The 20086-nt window shown below is 30.2% G+C and overlaps 1 protein-coding gene across 1 annotated transcript in view; it reads right to left on the minus strand.

The window, feature by feature from the left end:
* Positions 1–284: 284 nt before the first annotated feature.
* The window catches only part of LOC145310517 (myosin-VIIa-like), a 34046-nt gene continuing 14244 nt past the window's right edge, over positions 285–20086 (minus strand). The window contains exons 4-17 of the mRNA XM_080150460.1: positions 14166–14294; positions 13761–13868; positions 13386–13474; positions 13078–13201; positions 12898–12968; positions 11209–11339; positions 10301–10404; positions 10027–10103; positions 9570–9642; positions 9005–9100; positions 8424–8555; positions 4139–4185; positions 2221–2271; positions 285–1503 (exon numbers count right to left, since the gene is read on the minus strand). Coding sequence (XP_080006586.1) covers positions 1392–1503; positions 2221–2271; positions 4139–4185; positions 8424–8555; positions 9005–9100; positions 9570–9642; positions 10027–10103; positions 10301–10404; positions 11209–11339; positions 12898–12968; positions 13078–13201; positions 13386–13474; positions 13761–13868; positions 14166–14294 — 1344 coding nt within the window. The 3' untranslated portion in view covers positions 285–1391. The remainder of the gene's footprint in view (positions 1504–2220; positions 2272–4138; positions 4186–8423; positions 8556–9004; positions 9101–9569; positions 9643–10026; positions 10104–10300; positions 10405–11208; positions 11340–12897; positions 12969–13077; positions 13202–13385; positions 13475–13760; positions 13869–14165; positions 14295–20086) is intronic.

The following is a 20086-nucleotide window of genomic DNA, read 5'->3' on the forward strand; positions in this document are numbered from 1 at the left end:
CAGTCTGGCCTTCATGGTTGTTCCTTTAAACGACGGGAAATTTAATTTTGATATCTGTTATTGAAAAAATTTTGAAAATCGGTCCGAACGCCAATGATGTTTTATAGTCAATTGTGCTCCTTAATGATGGGAATGTTGTCAAAAAATTTCAGCATTCTATCTTTTATAGGAGCTGAGTAAATCCCATTTCCCCCATAGCGTTACGGACTGACGGACTGACGGACTGACTGACTGACGGACTGACTGACGGACGGACAAAGTGAATTATAGAGTAGCTTCGCTACTAATAAAAAGAATTAGAATATATTTACCATATATGTTTGTTCGTCAAATAAGATGAAACTAACCATCTAATATTAAATTTAAAATACTCCATTCCCTCTCTACAAAAGATGACCCTATCCGCATTAAGTTAATAAATGTTTTGTCCCTTATGAACCACTTTGAAATGCATTTCTAAACGCTGTATAGCGTACGAATCAGTCAAGCAAAACCTAGAAATGAACCATTATATGTTAAATTTCCTCCTTTAACTAGATCTAAATATTAATGTAATGTCAATTTTAATAAAATTAAATGCTTCACAAGTAAAAAAAAATTGCTTATATAAAAAAAGGATAAAAGAAGAACTGAATGTCATTTTTTTTGACATGATTTTTCGCAATATTTTGCACAATGTGTAGATAAAAAATGACATTGGAAGGCGCATTTTTTCAGCGGTTGCACATTATTTTTTTATGGTATGAAAATTAAGGATAGAAAAGTATTATGAAATCAGAACAGACAAAGATAGAGGATAAACCAAAGAGTTAATTTACATCCCTCTCTTTCCCCTCCTCAATAGCTAAAATTTACCAAAGGTCCTTTTCTAATATTTCAAGCTTAGTCTGCCCTGACTATAGTTTTTGTTGTTGATGATATTTCTTTCTGGGTTTTAGTCTTTAAATTTAATTTATGTAAAGTATTTTTTAAAATTTTCTTTAAAATGTTTGTCCACTTAAAAAACTACTTTGTCATAATCACTTTCACTTGTAAATAAGAACGGGTCTTAAAGATATTTTTTAACATAAAAACACAGCAAACTTTATGATTGAACAATCACTAAACTGTCGCATGAAATAATTGTGATGACCTATCTCTAAAATCCGCCAATAGTGTGGTCATGGTTAATCAGTCACACTAATCTATACAAAAACATTTGGCGTAAAAATTGTGTTTTTTTTAATTAGATTATTATTAGTATCATATTTCACTATCATAACTTTATACAGGTAACAGTTTCATTACTAATATAGCGTTTTTTTTTTATTTACACATATCAAATATTCACTTAGATTCTTGACTATTTAGCTTTCTTTTCTTTTTTGGTCACTTTTTTATATGGATCAATTTTATCTTGATTTCCTTCGTTCAGGCTTGGCATTGATATTATTTAACATGAGTGCTATGTAGGAGGTTAGCAAGTCGTCCATTTTTTGTCCAAGTGTTGTCTCACAGTACATTCTAGAAAAAATACAATATTAGTCTTGATGAAAACTTAGGCATTTAAAGAAGCTTTTCTTCATTAATCAGTTTTGTTATCCATTTTTAGAATATAGATACATAAATAGGAGAAAAGAGAAAAAGAGAAAGAAAGAGAGAGAAAAAGATATGGATAAAAAAGAAATAAAGATAGAAAATGGTTCGGAAAAAGGATGAGAAAGAGAGAAATGATGAAAAAGTGTGATAGTCAGGGATATGACAACAGACAATGAATGGATGAACAACCCAAATGATAATAAACAAGATTATCATAATATAATAAGAGCATTAGTAATAAAAGTTTTTAATCCAACGAATGAGAGAGCATATTTTTTTTTTAATTTGGGTGCCATTTGTCCAATGTTCCCTTCCTCCATGGACAAAGAAGAAAAACAAAACTTTACTGTTTCTCGAATCACTGGAATTAGCTAAAACTAAAAGTATTTCGCTTTACAAACACCCGATAATGACTTTTTAATAAATATTGTTAACCAGCCATTAAAAATATTATAAAGCTATTATAAAAATAAATAACATAAGTAAAATCTGAAAATTTTATTTGTTTTCGCACTGGTGCTTTACTAAATTATAATTTTACAACTTTATTGTCAAAACGATTTTAAGTGTTGATCAAGAGCCCAATAGATCCATTTGTAAGCGAGATTTTTCATCCAGAATGACAGTTTAAAATAAGATTACCTGGCTCCTCTGATTTGATCGCCCAGAATCATACTGAAGAATCCAGGGCCACTGAAAATGAAAAAAATAACATAAATAAACGAAAAATGCTTTGAAAAGGAAAAAAATATTGAAACATTATTTACATAACGTTTCAATGTTTGTAAATATTGACCCCTAAAGTGATAGGGGTAGAATTTTTTTTCTTCTAATATTTCTTTTTTAGAAAATTCATTAATTTCTACATTATACTGTTTTTCATAATAATTAATGCATACATAGATCCCTTAAAAATTGTGAATTTATCAGAATCAGAAGAAAAATGACGCCATACTGGCCTACCATTATAACTATTTTAACGCTAATATCTCTAATTTTAGGCCAGAATCTCCAGAATGCACACTTTGTAAGTTGGATCGGAATCTACCCGCACCGAGAGAAACAACACAGCACTTTTTTCTGGACTGTCCCGTCACCACAAACTTTACATCAAACTACTTCACAGAATTTCTACAGAATATGGAATTTAATTTCGACTCAAGCTGGCTGTTAATAGGAGTCCCAAAAACGCTTACCAGATACCTTATTAATGTAGTTAATATTGAAATTACACTTGTGTTATTTTTTATCTTTCAGTCAAGACTGAAAAAAAAGATCCCTTTAAATTCAAATCTACTTGAATTTATTTCCTTTCAAAGAAAATTTTTGCTCAAAAACAAAAATTATAAATTAGGATATGAAAAATTAACAACATATCAATTCGACCCTGGATAAATGTCATACTTCGAATATAGAAAGAGAACTACCTGCAAATGAGGGCACTTCTAATAGTGTTTGTTTTTTCAAATCCATATGTAATATATAATTCCTATACTTTACACTTACAACAAACACACCAAATCTTTAGACACACTTAAGTATTTCACCTCAACTTCATCTCACCTGTAGAGTTTATAGGTGGGTATTGATAAATTAGTATAGTAGAAAAAAATTATGATCCTGAGGATTATTATTTCTTGTTATTCTAACTTTAACCATGTGAATTTAAGCCTGTTTTTCACATGGTGACAGACAAGAAAAATTACCTCATCCAATAGAGGGTCAGTGTATAACCTAAACAATATTCTTGAGGTGAAGCTTTCGGTAGTCTGCCCATTAAAGCATTCTGCAGTTTTCATTTAACAGGCCACACTTATTTATCCAGGGATAGGTATAACAAACAATGGAGTTAATTCTAAAATAATATTTAGGGGGCAAATGGAGAGGACGTCAATATTACGATGTGTTGCCCCCCAACGACAGCTGAAAAACATGTATAGGTTTCGTGATTTTTTCCCCGAATTAAATTCGTTATTGGTATAAGCTGTTATTTATCCATCATTTACAATTTAAAGTTCAGCTTTGTATCCTTTACACAGTTTTAATCAGTGTATATTTAGGATTAGTATTGACCTAATATTTGTATCATAAACATTTTTTAAATTTCTTAATGACCCTTATTTTTTTATAGAACTTACTGAAGTTCTATTTTTTTAGTATAAAATTGACATATTTTGAGAATAGATTTGTTGAATAAGTCTTAACTTAATTTAAATGTACACCTTTTATGATAAACGGCAATTTTTCTTTCTCTTTTTTTTACTTCTGGTTTTACAATCAACTAACACTTTTTTAAAAGAGAATATCTTGGAATAATCTTTATTTAATATTGTTATAATAACTCTTATAATTCAGATGTAAACTTTTTTATGTATATAATTAAGACAAATAAAGAATCAAATAATAATAATAATAACCATTAGTCAATTAAAATGTATACTGCCTGCCACTGGAAATTTAGGCTGTGTATTGGCCTATCATTGGTCATATGTATTGTATGGCGACATTTTCTTAAAAACAGCTTCTTGCAACGCATTTTATTGATGTAAACGTTATTTACCTGGACCAACTTGATATCTGTGAGAACGGGTGGGTCACCAGGATTTCCTGAAAAAAATAGAAAAATTAGTGGTGCTTTCCCGCAAAGTGACCCGTGACCACCTACCTTGTTTTTTAAATATATTATAAACAAGGAATGATATATTTCTCTCTATGCGGGGCCCTAACAAAGGACCTATAGCTGCGTTGTCATAACGCTGCGGGGCTACTCTGTACAGTTAATAACCCAACCTAGCCTTACCTTACCTAAAGAATTAAATAAACGAACGGAAAGCTATCCCCACCCCTTTTTCAATTGATATCAAAATAATAGTTTAGGTGGGTGAGGGGGGGGAGGAGAACATGCTCTACAAGCTACTTGGCAGTTTATGATATGTGTATAAAAGCTTTCATTCGATAATTAGTTGTCTAAATTCATGAAACACTACTAATTTAAATTATTAAGCAAGCTTAACTTAAGTTTCTTTGAGCTTAATTAGTCTTATTTACCAAACAGAAAATATGTCTATTTATAACGAAGATAAAATAATCTCGGTAAAAAGGAAAACTTTATCTTAATATAATTTTGATGTATTTTCTTGCTGTAATTTAGATGTATACAAATATCATATTATGTATGATTGATAGAAAGAAAGTTTAATTTCACTGTTTTTTAAGATGAAATAACAAGAAGGGTTAAATTACATTTTAATTCAATTTTAAGTGTATGAAGTATTTTCACATATTTTTCATTCTTATATAATTGATTTTAATTTATTATCAAACTGTGAAATATTGTCTCAGAATTTATTTCATGTTTGTAAAGAATGAATGCTTTTTTAGATGGAACGTTTTGTTTTTGGATAGAAAGCTGATTTTTTTGTAAGGATTCCTTTACAAACCATCATCTAGTTTGTAACTCACTTTGTCTACTCGTTTGTTCATGACTATTGGGAAAAATGAAGATTTACTAAGTTTCTTTATGAGGTAGACTTTTTAAATTGTTGTTGCTGTCTAAATAGATGTTCTTGATATATCATTTTTCGTGCTTTTGGTATAAGTACTTACAATTGGAAATGATAATATTCTTTAAATTTTAAATATTTGTTGTAAATGAACTTTCCCTTTACTTGAATTAAGGTGTGAATAAGCATAGTTTATTTTAACGCTTCAAATGAATGCTTAAACACTAAATCCTTGGGATTAGGTTGTATCTGGTAGATAGTTTCCAAGAAAATTATATTGTTTCTAATTTCTAAAACTTAATCTACACCTCTTTTATTTCCCCGATAAATGCCTTGACTACCTAAAATAACATTTCAGTAAAACTTGCACAAATTTGGGGAAATATTATGTTAGCGCTCCTTTACCTAGCAACGTTAATAAATCTTATAATTTTTCAACCTTGCATCAAATGCACCATGACGCACAGACAGACCATTTGTCATGTGTAGTGGTGTAATTGCGTAAACTTTGCGTATTACATACACACATGCAGAGTTTTTGCATACTGACCAATGCTCAAATTTAGCAAATAGTCTAGTTTTGATAACGACCTGTTTTATCCGTGTAACTCATGATGTTTAAGGCAATATGTTTAAATTTGTAGCAAAAATAAACTTTATATTGATTGAAATATCTATAGAAATTCGCAAGTCCCGTAAAGTAACTTTATCTTTTTTGAAATATTAAACAAATTTAATATAAAATATTATAATTTGTAAGTGTAACATAGCAAAAATCCAACAATGCTAAACAAGTCCTCTTGTTGTAGGATATAAACATATGTGCCTGACGCATTTAAACATCATTTGGTGAATAAGGGTTGAAGGAGGGGGGGGGGGATGCTATGGAGGTGTAAAAGAGGTCAAGGTGGAATTGGTTGGAGTGAACTTTATATGCACCTTTTGGTAATAAATACAATGCATTTTATAAGAATTATTTGACACTTTTATTACGAAAATTACATAAACTCTAATTCTGTTTGATTTATCGATAAATAAATAATAAATCTTTTTGATATAGATTGCAATATATTTTAGTAATCACACGAAACATGTACAATATATGGGTCATCTCAAAAAACGCCCATCTCAGAAAACGCCTATCTTAAAAAACGCCTATCTAATTTTTTTTTTATTAAATCGAATGTTTTTGACATTATAAAATTTAAGTAATTTATTATATTTTCCAGTACCACCTATGGCTAATCTATTTAAGTTGTGGCTTTTAATAATTTTTACACCGGATATTGAGAAATAAACAAGTGAAGTTTTCTAGAGGGGTTTTATAAATAAGTATTACGCTAAGTTGTTAAATTATGTTTGTAAATTTGTCTGTCTGAAAAATGTATTTAACGAAGCTTCAAGGGGAAGGGAATGATCCCCCTCACATTGATTACATGATGTATAGAAATTGAAATTTTTGGTCAGAGGATTTTTTGGTGGGATCCTATTTCTTAAGAACTTCCTTGTAAATTTTGGAACAATCAGTCGAGCCATTTAAGAGGTCTTTCGGGACATATAATACAGTGCACATACAATTCTGAGTATTATCTACAAGCTCTTGCAACTCATGATGCTTTTGTTTTGCTAAATTTTTTTTATCAAAAAACATTATCCACACGGCTTACAAAAATATGATATGTTGACTTTTAAATGCCAAATAAAAATAACATTTGAAATGTTAGGATAATTATTTTATTTCTCTATAAAATTAATGATATTTTAAAGTGTTTAACGCGACACAATAAACCACGGATCTCCTTCACAAATACACACCTCCCGCAAGTACACGCACACACACACACACACAAACACACACACACAAACACATACAAACAGAATGATAAGAAAATCGATAGATATATGTTATGTTTTATTCTTTTATACTGTAATTTTGCTTTAATTATTGTTCAGATTATTTTCCGTTTTTCCTTACCCCCTATTACCCTCAAAATGGCGTCTATGCCTGGGGTGTGGATATAGAATCGAAATCCCTATAGGCTCAGGACAAATCCAACAAAGGAAAAACATAATAAAAATACTATCATCAATAGAGAAGAAATTATTAAAGTTTGTGTGTGTCCATTTCCCTACGCAGGCATGTACGCAATCCAGCTTGGGAATTTCTTGCGTCAATTTCCCACACTTGGCCTCAAGCCTATACAAAAGATTTAACGCAATGCGTACGTATAAAACTACGTAAAAATTCTTTCTAATCTATGAATAAGAAATCTTTTTAGCGTAACATATTCGTAAGTTCGTCCATCTAGCCACACTAATTTGAACCAACTCTGCTTAAGACACATAAGCACATGACGGTTGGACAAGTAGAAACTGTTTATACCTATCGATATTATATGTTCAAAAGCTTGTCATACAAACAAAGAATCAACTGTAATATTACATTTGTTCGATAATCTAATTATTTTCTAATAAATCAAATTGCCAAATATCGACAAAAAAGAACAGGCATACATAAGGAAATACAGACACAAAAACCAATTGAGTAAATTTGCTTTAAAAAATAAATTTTGTTATAAAATTTAATTAGATTTTTAGTTTAGACTATTCGATTTGGTAGTTATATGTTTTTCGCACGTTTTATAGAAACATTTTAGAGCAAAACATGAATCTAACTTCTGAAAACTATTGTTTTCACAGCTTCTCTTTCCTTGTGTGTGTGTGTGTGTGTTAGATTTAAAGTAGCGTAGCAATGCTATAAGCAAGAGACATTTCAAAAACTTTTATAATCATCATTAATTTATTTGTGATTGTGAGCTAAATATGCAAATTTATAGATAATGCCTAAAAAAAGGATTCCACAGTTTTATAAGGAATAAACAACATGGTCATTGAATTACTTATAATTACTTAATATTTTACTTTTATTTGTGATTACTGTGCTTGCTATGTACATAATCATCCATGTTGGATATTTGAACATTCTTTTTACTTAAACAATATTGTATTGTAATTTTAAGTATTATTTGTTAAGGAATTATCTGTTCTCTTAGCTTATAATAATAATACTGAAAATACTCTTGTATTGTTATATATGTTCATCTGTTGTATAATATAAAAAAAAACATTTTTGTGGTGATTCCTATAACCATTTTACATATACTGTTTACTCCCATTGTCTGCCCATATATGTGTCTTATAGAATTCAAATAAATCAACAATTCAATAAAAAATACCCTAACATAATAAAGATTTAAATTAAATTACTTTGATGCGACTTTGGGTATGTGCATGTTTGAAATAAAAATAACTAGACAAATGCAATAAAAATTCAACACTAACCTTAGTTTGAGGATGAATAAGGCTAACTCCTTGTTTATTGATGGCTATCAGCAATAGTTCAGGGTAGCTAGGGTCTGTGTTCTGTTTCACTTCAAAGAAGGCAGACCCAAAGGTTGGCCATCTGTAGATAACCTAAACATACATAAAGTTGATATATATTTATTCATCTCATAATATTATAATTGGTTGTCCACGGATAGAAAAAAGAGAAGATATAGGATTAATTCCTAACACTGGACTGTGGGATATAAAAGCTAAAAATATAAAATATCTTAGTTTTATCAGTCTAAAATGTTTATGTTTATCCATACACAGTTATTCTGTGCTTCGCTACTTAGGCTACTTAGGAGATGCTGTCATCCCTAAACATAAGCCAATATTTTCACATAATTGTGGTTTCATCTAAATGATATTACGAAGTTTTTTATAGTGCCTATAAAAAATGACGTCATATTGGCCTACCATTGGTGAATTAAAATGTGTACTAGAATGCCATTAGTCGGTGTATTGGCCTATTATTGGTCATTTGTATGTTTTGACGTCATATTTTTATAGGCACTATAAACAGCTTCTAATTTTACCTTTAAGAATGCAATCTTAGCTTCCTCAGGTGACATACCAGTGTCTTGGTTGAAACACTTTGCTATCTCTTTCTTCCATTCTTGACTTGACATGGCCTTAAATATATTATTCTTTACTTTGATTTAAAATTTAAACATTTGAAGCAGGATTTTTGGTAATTCATCTGCGAATTTTTTCCCCTTAAAGTGTCTATCAAGAAATGGGCTGTGTTGTTCATCCTCCTAATCCTGCAAGGCCACCCAGAAGGTGGGTGGGGGAAGTAATGCTTGACAAGGCAGTTAATCGATTTGGAGCCATACTGAAAAATGGGGTATAGTTCCTTTCGTGGCAACGCCCCTTAAGGGGCATTTAGTCATATTTTTAAAATGGCTTTTTAAAGGTTATTTTAGGTTACGTTAGGTTATATTGGGTTAGGTAACTGGTAATTGGGTTAGGCAACTAGTCCCGCAGGGTTAGAGCCCCTCGCAGGGGCTAGAAATAGGAGAAAAGCTACTGTGAAAATACGAAAAAACGCCCCTTAAGGAGCGTTGACACGAAAGGGACTATACCCGAAAAACTTATTACCTTAACCATATCCATAGGTAGAATGTCTCTGAGAACACTGCTAATATCTTGCTTACTCTCACCATACTTTATCCTGTGAAAACACAGCTTATACATTTCAAAAACGAAATTAATTGGGGGTAAAAATAACGATACCTATACGTATTTTCAGCTGTCGTTGGGGGCCAGCACATAGTAAAATTGACGGCCTTTCAATCTGCCCCTCAAATATCATTTATTTCGCTTGTTGGTTATACCTTATTCAAGGCAAAAACACAAAATATATATGTATGTAGCTCTTTAAAAAAATAACATTTTTCAATATTTAATTATTTGCTGCATATTTTAACAACATAAGAGTATCAAGTAAAATTTGAGACTGACAAATGTGGTTTAAAAGGTGAATTGCAAACTATAATTCATAAAGTAAGGTATAAACATTGAAAAAAATTAACATGAAAATAAGGAAAATGTTTACCTGTATATGAGAGAAGCAAGGAGCGCAGCTTCTTCTTTGCTACATTGATGGTATCCTCTTAACAGTTTGGGTAATTCCTAGATAAATAGACAGATAGAAAATTATAAGATCCTATTTTATAAATAAAAGAGTTAGTTTTTTCTACAATAGAATTTATCCATCCATCAGTCTACCTAATAATAAAGGTAAAAAATATGTCATAAAGTCTATCTCTGCTAGAAACAGCAATACAATATCCTATTCTGTCTATATATAATTGTATCTATCTATTCACCTGATAATAATGGAAAATGATGTCTGCCTGTCTGTCCTTGCCAGGTACGGTACTGGTCCACAGCTTGCGCATAAAGTAAACCTGGTAACTGAACTGCACTGGCACTGAAATTATTTAAATATATTGTTATGCTTAATTTTTAGATTTTTTTAGGTATTTACTATTATTTGAAGTACAGTTGCTTGTATATTTAGGTTCTGTACGTATGTAAATTACTTTATGTTTTAGGCTTCCACTTTTCAAATTTATGGTATTTTAAATTTTTAATCATAGAATTATTACCCTACCACTTATTCGCTTTTTGCTATAGTGATGCTAACTTTTCATCATTACACATTGAAAAAACTAGTAGTTTTTGCTGCGCTATAGTTGGAAATAATTTAAAAAATAATGATTAGTTTTAATCTGGTTTCATTTAAGAGAATTTAACATTTGAGGAATTTAGACTATTAAATCCAACAAACCTTAACATTAATAGGTAATAAGATTACCATTAAGCAATAAACAACGGTCATAACATGGTCATAAATTTTTTCATGCTCCTTAACTAATGGACCTAACGACATGAGACATGAAACAAATAATCCAAAAACATAATAAACATATTAAAAAGACTTAAATGAAAGGCGGGTCGTGATTAAAACAATATGATTTTATAATAAGCACTTGATTTTTTAACAAAATTTCATTATCTAAGTTAAGGTAAAAGATGATTATTTTTGCAGAGAGGAATTATAGTTACTTCAGTTATTATAAGTTGGCACCTAGATATTTATATAAGACAAATTTACCATCCATTGATTAATCACTGCATCATACTACATAGCTTAACAGCTAATGGAGGACACATCAAGCTTCAAAAAACAGATTATAATCTTCTATACGGGGCGGGGGGAAAGGTTCCTTACCTTCAGTGGCAGGTCTGGTTTTCCTGAGCCAGTCCAACATCTGCCTAACATAGTCGAAGAAGAATTCTCCCTCGGGAACGCTCATCACGTTGTCACCGACTTTCACAAACAAAGAGAAACCTTCGCAGCTTCTGAAAAATATGAAATTATAATTAAACAAGATGATAACCTCTAGGGAGGGGGGGGGGGGGTTGGTATTGCTTCGGGTTCTACACCTCTGAAGCTAGTGGCTGACTCAAATTATGACGTCAAAAAAAATATTTAATGAGAGGCCAGTATACACTGTAATTGACCAATGGTAAAATCTATAGTGGCCTCTCATTGGTTAATTTTTTTGACGTCATAATCTGAGTCAGTCACTTTAAATAGTTTCTACACCTCTATACGCACCTTGAAACATACTCCGTGTCTTAAAATTGCGATATAAAGCGTCCATTTGCCCAATGGGTATTGGGTTCCCAACAGACAACCAAACCTTTTATTGCATGGTAATAAGTTGCACCTGTTTATTGGCCAAGGCAATCTCCCCAATCTACTATGATGCGATGCGGTCAAGATTCGAACTCGACACCTTCTTGACATAAGCCGACACGTTATCAATTAGGATAATCAAACAAGATACATTTATAAGCAGCGGTGCAATAACATTTGATAAAATAGGTTTATGAAATAAGACATGGTTTTAGCAGAAAAACAAAAATACAATTGAATTTTCATGCCTTGCATCATAAACAAATATTGTTATTTTGACGATCTATAAATGTTTAGTATAAATGCCAGAATATTGACATTATCCAATAATATTTGTACTTATATTTACAAAGAATTTAGTTTAACATATTTTTAAAAGATCGTAATATAAAATATTTTTGAATAAAAGTTTAGTGTCAGGACGTACACAAGAACGTACACACGTAATATGAAAAGTTTATTGAAAAAATACAAATATAGTAGACTAGTTTCTAAAGATATCAATGTTAACTAGCGGCTGCACCTATTGCAACTAGGAAAGAGAGGGTAGTAAAATACATTAAAAACCATCCTAAGACTTAGATTTTAAAAACTAGCCGAAAACCATCCTGGGACTACCAAGTTTTTATAAATTGATAGGATCAGAGGGTAGCTTGATCTTAATAGACAAACAAAAAAAACCTTACTTTTCAAAGAAATTGATAAATCAAGTAAGCGAATATTGTATAATCAATAAATAACATTAAAGAGCGGCTTCACTCGTATAAAAAGTAAGTAGATTTCTTTAGAAAGTAGACACAGATATATAACAACAAAGAAAAAGTCCATCATCTATAAGTTCTTAATAATTCTTTTGATAAAAAATCAAAGAATCACTTTTTTAGAATACAGAAATTTGTCTACGTTTTTATCAATTTCTATAGAAAATCATTTTTTTAACCAGATAAATTTTTAACAATATTTGATCCTTTTTAATATAATAAAAAAAAAATTTCTCAATAGAATTTGACATACATTTTGATAAGCATTTTCTCTACTCGGAGGCTTTTGAAAGTTCCTTTAAGAATAAAAACTAAATAATAGGATTTTAACATGAAAGATAGGAATTATTTGGCTCTTATATGAGGTAGTCTCCAAAACAATTCTCGTATTACTAAACTACAAACCTCATGATTACCGTCCGTCAGCTATCTTCTAAAAATATACATATTATCTTACCTTAATTTTAATCTATGTGATATTTTATTGCAAAGTATGTCTGTACGAGTAGATGAATTCACTTCAAAGGCCTAAAAAAAATAATACAAAATTTTGTTATTTATCAAAAATGTAAAAGAATAAATAAACTTTGGACTATAATCATATTAAAATAATAAATTCTCGAAGGTGGAAACCTACCTCCTCTTTATCATCAGGAAAGTAGATCTTATGAAATATTTGAGTAGTTTTGTGTTGGATAGCCTCGACTTCGACCTGGTGGGGTGCGTACTTTCTTTGCCCGTGTCGTAAAGTCTTCTGTAGTCTAGAATGTAGAGAAAACACATTATAAAAGAAGAAAATTTTGTTCCTAAGTGTCTCAGTTTAAGGAGCTAGAAAAACATATGTTTTAATAAAAAAAAACAGTTTACTGGAATTCAGTAAATATAATCTTGCTTAAAAACTAAGATTATATTTATAAGCTATGCTACCAAACTATTTTGTATTACCTGACTATACAATCTAAAGCAATAGGATGTCTTCTGGTTCTCTGGAACTGATTTAGATCCTTCATAAGGTTCTGGGAGCATGTAAATAATCCTGGTAAAATATTACTTCAAAGATTAGCCAATACTTTAAGTCATATTGAGTGTTCTTTAATTTTTCATCCCTCCAAATCTAAATTTATAAATATATTTCTCTTTAAATAATTTAAAAAAAAAACATGTCATCTTGACGTGTTCATAAGGGTATTGCTTCCGTCATTGTTTTAATTTTAAAAAATTATTTATCCATGTACTAACACATTTCAGATAACAGATATTCTCCCTATATCTACCCCCCCCCCCATTAATTTGTTTATTGGCAAGCATTTTGAATACAATTCCTGTAGCCAACCACATGAGCTCCCATCCTCTCTCCTCAGATAACCGGTTTCTGTTATCAGTCAGCTGTTTCATCAGCTGACAGTACACCTCGTCACGTAAAAGCTCCTAAACAAAAGTATATCTATTGCTCATGTTAAAATAAGTAACCAAAAAAACATAGTTATATGCATATCTTTTAACATTCTGCAGCTGAACAAGCAAATGTGTCTACTGAAAACAGCTAAATGTTTAAGCAAAAGTCTGCCGCAGCTTTGCTGGCCTATAAAAGTGTGGCACTTATTAACCTCATTCACTTTAGAATAAGCCATAGATGGCAAAATATTAATCTTTATGTAAGGCGGTAGTCAAATTTTTAACTAATTGATAAAGTTAAAAATTGATAATAAATAATTGTTTACTTACATGTTTAAGAGGTCCATCAAAAATGACATCAGTTAGTTCCATGCCAAGCCTGGAGCGACGGCCAGGTATATCTCCCATGTACATCAGGATGTGGTGGTAGATTACGCAGGCCTGCAGCGTTAACTCTTCCTAAAATAAAAGACAAAAATTAGGAATCGTCATAAAAAAAAGGTTTGAGCTCAAAACTACAAGATTTCATTGGGAAAAATATTATCTCTATTCTAAAAGTACATGAATAAGTAGAATAAGTTCTGTTGATAAAAATTAAAGCATTGTATTTAAAACCAAAATGCCGATAAACATTTGTTAAAAATGATTTATATTTAATGGTTATCTGTTGGAAGCACCTTTTGGACTTTAATTGAAGAAGCCTGAATTTAACTTGAATCTACAACATCTAAGATTTTATGCAAGGATGACACCTAATATAATTAAATTTAATAGTGTTTCTGAAAATTAATTGTAAGTTATGTTGTAAAAGAAAGGTTAGGTACATCTTGTGATTAATTAAGTATAAGGTAGATTAATATTACATCAAATTTTATCTTTAGTTACTATAACATCAGTTTACTTATTTGTACATAATTAAAATAAAATGAAGTAACCAATTTTATGGTTGATAAAATGATTTTATAAAGATAAATCTTATCTTCAGAGAATAAATAAAATGAGTTCAATTAAGAATTAATCAAGAATGTGTATGCTTTCAGCTTATATCAACAAAGAAAGAAATTTGAAAAAAATCTCGAATCTATGCATGATTTTCAGCTATCGTTGGTGGGCATCGCAAATTAGAATTTATGATTTTTGGCCCCCCAAATAATATTTTAGATTTATTTCGCTTGTTGGCTATACCTTATTCCTGGTATGTTTTATTACTATAATTAACAAGTCACAATTTTGGCGTTTTTCTTTAATTAACTTAATTTTGTTGTTGAATATTGGTGGTTAATGCAGTTTTTTTTATTATACTGATAAGTTTAAAACAAGCCATATTTGTAAAGTCTAGGTATTGCTTCTTTTATCTACGTTATGCTTGTACCTATTTGTTATAATCTTTATTATTATCTGTCCTCTCCAGGGACAAAAGGATAGGTAAATAAAGTAATAAGTTGTCGGCAAAGACAAATTGTTGTAAAGGTCTGTTTAAGGAAACATGTTTGGCTCCAATTTGACTTCAAATGTGACAAATAAAAACTAATACGAAGTTATTTGAAGACGAAACAGTAAAAAGCGTTAGTATGAATCATTTTTATGAAAGTTTCTTTTCATTATTGGCAAATTTACTTTGCCATTTATTCATTAATATATTAGATACAACTGAGCTATTTCTTTAGAAAATTTATATACCAAAATAACAATAGAATATCAGCCAATATGCTTCCTATTGTGATAATGTATTAAATAGCAAAGCCGGTCTCTAAACCAACTCATATGAACATTCCAACCATTTACGGTTTAATGGTATCATACAGGTAGTGTGCAAACATTTCCGCTAATTTTGCGAATTTCCCCCGGATATAATAATAAAAGTCGAATATCAGAAATTGAATTTTCTAAAACATATTCATTCTTTCTGTGAGACTTCTTACTACTCTAATTATTATCAAATCATATATTTCTGCGCTATCTAATTTGCGGTTTTAAAATAACTATCCAAAAATATAAAGTTTTGCTACTTTTCTAGAATTGTCGATATTATAGAAACTCTGTTATAGGGATGCATTTTGGGGGGATAAATTAATAATAATAATATGAAATTAGGGAGGGATTATGGAAAGCGCTATACGCTTCCTTACTGCACAGATTTTCAATATTTGTATGTGTAACCACATTTCACTTTAATATAAACTTTGAAAGACCTACCTAAAATCAAGGGTTTTAAATCTTACATTTTATATAGCAAAGAAATAATAATTTAAACCTCTATAAACCTTTAGTTCGCATGCGAGTTTACACACATACAAACAAATTCTAAAAGGGAAAAGAAAAGAGAATCTTATATATAATGAATATATAGAAGCTCCGCTTAAGCCAGAATACATAAAGGTGAAGTTCTGACTAGTTATAGTATATTAAGAAGGGTAGCTAACATCATTACCACAACTTATAAGAGTTTAAACAATTCAACCAGTATATTATCTGAGTAAAGTAGCTCAGTAACCGAGTAAAGGATTTACACGTAGCAAAATTTACCCCATATTTTGTCTCTACATAATTTTTGCAAGTGACGAAGACTTGATCTCGAAATCTCAATTTAGGAATTAAAAAAAATATGCAAATGTTATAGTTTGTCAAAACACCTATAGTTGCAAGGTTACTTTGAATCACATTGTCCCTAGCAGGCATTTATGATGTACTAGTAAATTTATATACAGGCCAGTATAACCTACTTCAATCAAATTGTCGTTTACAGGCATATAATCAAAACAGAGACATTCTTTCTAAAAAAAACCAGGTGCATTAAAAGAATTGAACAAAGTTCAAATTAAAGATGAATTTAAATTCTAAAGTCAATATAAATTTAGCAGGATACTTGATATAGGCAAAATTATAGTCTAAGACATAGTTGGGTGATATGGAATCTAAAGTTATAATAAAATGTAATCAAAATAGCAAAAATAAACCATTATGTTTTTAATTTGCATTCTAAAATAATTACAGAGTTTCTAAACTGTACCTAACTATGAAAGGAATAAAGTTTAAATAGCCTAAATTAAGAGTTATACGTTAAGAAAGTACTTACGAACGTACAGACCTACCCTTATTATAGAAAAACTTTGCTTTGAGTAAAGGAAAACTAATTATTGAGGAAATATTTGTCTTTATAATCTAAATATTTCAATTATTAGGCATTATAGAAATCCTTATGGTAAATCATTTGTATATTGGTTTGCTCTGATAAATAATGTATTTGCCAAATTTAAAACTATAATAACTAAATAAAAATAAAATCTAAACCTTTTACAATCTTAGATTGTTAATATTTTTATCAGCCTCTTTCAGACACTTAATATTAATGACCAAATATTGTCAAATAAAAAATAATTGAGTTTATTGTCAAGTTATATCCAATTCGAAGCCAATGTGTGTATTATTATGCCGTAATAATATAATTAATATTAAAAGGGACCGACACAAATTTAGAACACAATGCGAGGAATTCAATTAGGTGTCAATTCATTTTAGCAAATATTTTTAGCTAAAGATTGTGTTTTAGTGTGTGAATCTGCATTCCCATATAAACGACCCCTTAAATAGTGGATGTAAATATTCATTCCCATATAAACAACCCCTCAAATAGTGGATGTAAATATTCATTTATTTCCCTGGTATCTCATTTATATCCCTGGTATGATTTTAGAAGATTTTTAATTTTTTTTGGAAGATTTTATAATTTTTATTAATTACTAAAAGAAAGAAAAATTATACCAGGGAAATAAATGAAATTTAAAAACCAAAATTAAACCACATTTTACTAGCATAAAAATGAGTTTTTGTTTAAATGAGAATGATATTCCTGTCCAGTTTTTTGTTTAGGAATGAATATTTCTTACCCTCGTGAATAAATGATGACCTATCGGTCCATCATTTATTCCCTCGGGTAAGAAATATTCATTCCTAAACAAAAAACTGGACAGGAATACCCCATTTATTTCCCGGAGGTAGTCATTTATTTCCCGGAGGTAGTATTTTATTTCCCAGAGGTAGTCATTTTTAGAAGATTTTTAATTTTTTTTGGAAGATTTTTGAATTTTTATTAATTATTAAAAGAAACTTGATATCAGGGATATAAATGATCATAGCCAGGAAATAAATGAAAATTAAAAACCAAAATTAAACCACATTTTAGCATAACAAAAATGAGTTTTTTGTTTAAATGAGAATGATATTCCTGTCCAGTTTTTTGTTTTAAACAAAAAACTCATTTTTTTATGCTAAAATGTGGTTTAATTTTGGTTTTTAATTTTCATTTATTTCCCGGCTATGATCATTTATATCCCTGATATCAAGTTTCTTTTAATAATTAATAAAAATTCTAAAATCTTCCAAAAAAAAATTAAAAATCTTCTAAAAATGACTACCTCCGGGAAATAAATGAATATTTACATCCACTATTTAAGGGGTTGTTTATATGGGAATGAATATTTCTTACCCGAGGGAATAAATGATGGACCGAAAGGTCATCATTTATTCATGAGACAGGAATACCCCATTGCTTTTAGTCGACTAATGAATATTAAAAAAGTAATCATGACTGACATAGTAATGATATTTCGTTAAAGGAGCTCATTTTGCCAACATGTAATTTTGCCATTACTAATAAGAACCTCTAACTGCCTTGTAACGCAATCCTCAAAATAACATTTAAATTGCAGTTTAACTAATGTTTAGTTTGATAAAACACAAATACCAAAAAAGAGGAGAATGGTTAAAAGATATATAAAAGAGACAAACATTACATAATCAAAATCATATAAGTTTTAGGATTTATCATAAGAAAATGTTGACAAAATTATTTATTATATTTGTTTGCTAGAAAGTGCACTATTCAATTATGACAAAGGCACGAAAGGCGTGTTTAGATTTGTTGGGTGTTCTATCACTTTCACTTATTGTAAAACAATTTATTCATACTGTTACAAATACTTGATCTATTACCCTAGATGTTCAATCAGACAGAATAATTCATATAACGTAAAAAAAGGGAATTTCTAGCAGACGAAGATTTTTGTTTATATTTAGTTACATAGAATTAAAAATTGGATCTACTGCAGTTCTCGGTAAAATATTGCTGGTAAGCAATATTTTCAAACATCTATGAATTTTAAAGGCTGCTAGCTGCCAAACGGCTGAACGTACAGATCATACTTGCACACCATTTTAAGCGGCATAAGAAGGCCTACAAATAATCTGTAATAGCCAAGATCCAATGATGCACAGGGAAAGCTTCACTGAAGAAAAAACGCGTAAAACGCATAGGTCTTTTTCGCGCATTTCTCTGCACTGCGAGATAATTATGCATTATTGATTTATGACTATTCCAGATTATTTGTAGGCCTTCTTATGCCGCTTAAAACAATGTGCAGGCATGATCTGTATATTCAGCCGTTTGGCAGCTAGCAGCCTTTAAAATTAATAGATTTTTGGAAATATTGCTTACCAGCAATATTTTACCGTGAACTGCAGTAGATCCTAAAAATTTATAAATGACTTATTATGTAGAACGAAAAAATGCCCTTTCGTACCAAAATGTCATAATTGAAATTAAATCAATGGGGTGTTAAATTATAAGAGTGAAGCAAATTAACGAAACGGGGTGTTTGTGCTGTATAAATTATGTACGGTACTGATAATACATAAAGTTACACATTTGGTTGATGTGATGACACACCAATTGATTCTTATTTCTATCTAATTTATCTAAAAGTGTAACTTTAAGATAAAATTTTATTTAATTAAAGTTTAAATTTCAGCAATTAAGTCAACCCACTTTTAATAATATTAAACCAAATGTATTATTGCTATACATATTTATTTCTGCGCTGATTTAAGTTAAGAAAAGAATTTAATATTTTTTTTTGTTTGAACCTCGAGATCTCGCCAACCACGGAACCCATTGAGTTTTATATTTAGGGAAGCTTTATACAGGCCCTGAAGTTTTGGGTTATTTTTGTACTAACACTACCCTTTCCAAATAACCTCTAGGTGCTAGGCCCAGCCGCTAGTATAAAAAAAAAATTTGCAAGAAAACAAATTGGTCCTAGGACAAACGAAGGAGGGACAAACGTCAGAGTTTGCATTTTTTAATACTTTTGTGGTAGGGTGAAGCGTTTCAACCCTACAACGCGAGTTCGATTCAAAAGAGCCCCTAACGTCTTGGTGTTAGCGGTAGACACGGAGCATAGCATACTCTAGGA

The sequence above is a fragment of the Acartia tonsa genome, chromosome 2 (genome assembly GCF_053477335.1).
Source record: "Acartia tonsa isolate MP-2025a chromosome 2, ASM5347733v1, whole genome shotgun sequence".
NCBI classification, from domain to species: Eukaryota; Metazoa; Arthropoda; class Copepoda; order Calanoida; family Acartiidae; genus Acartia; species Acartia tonsa.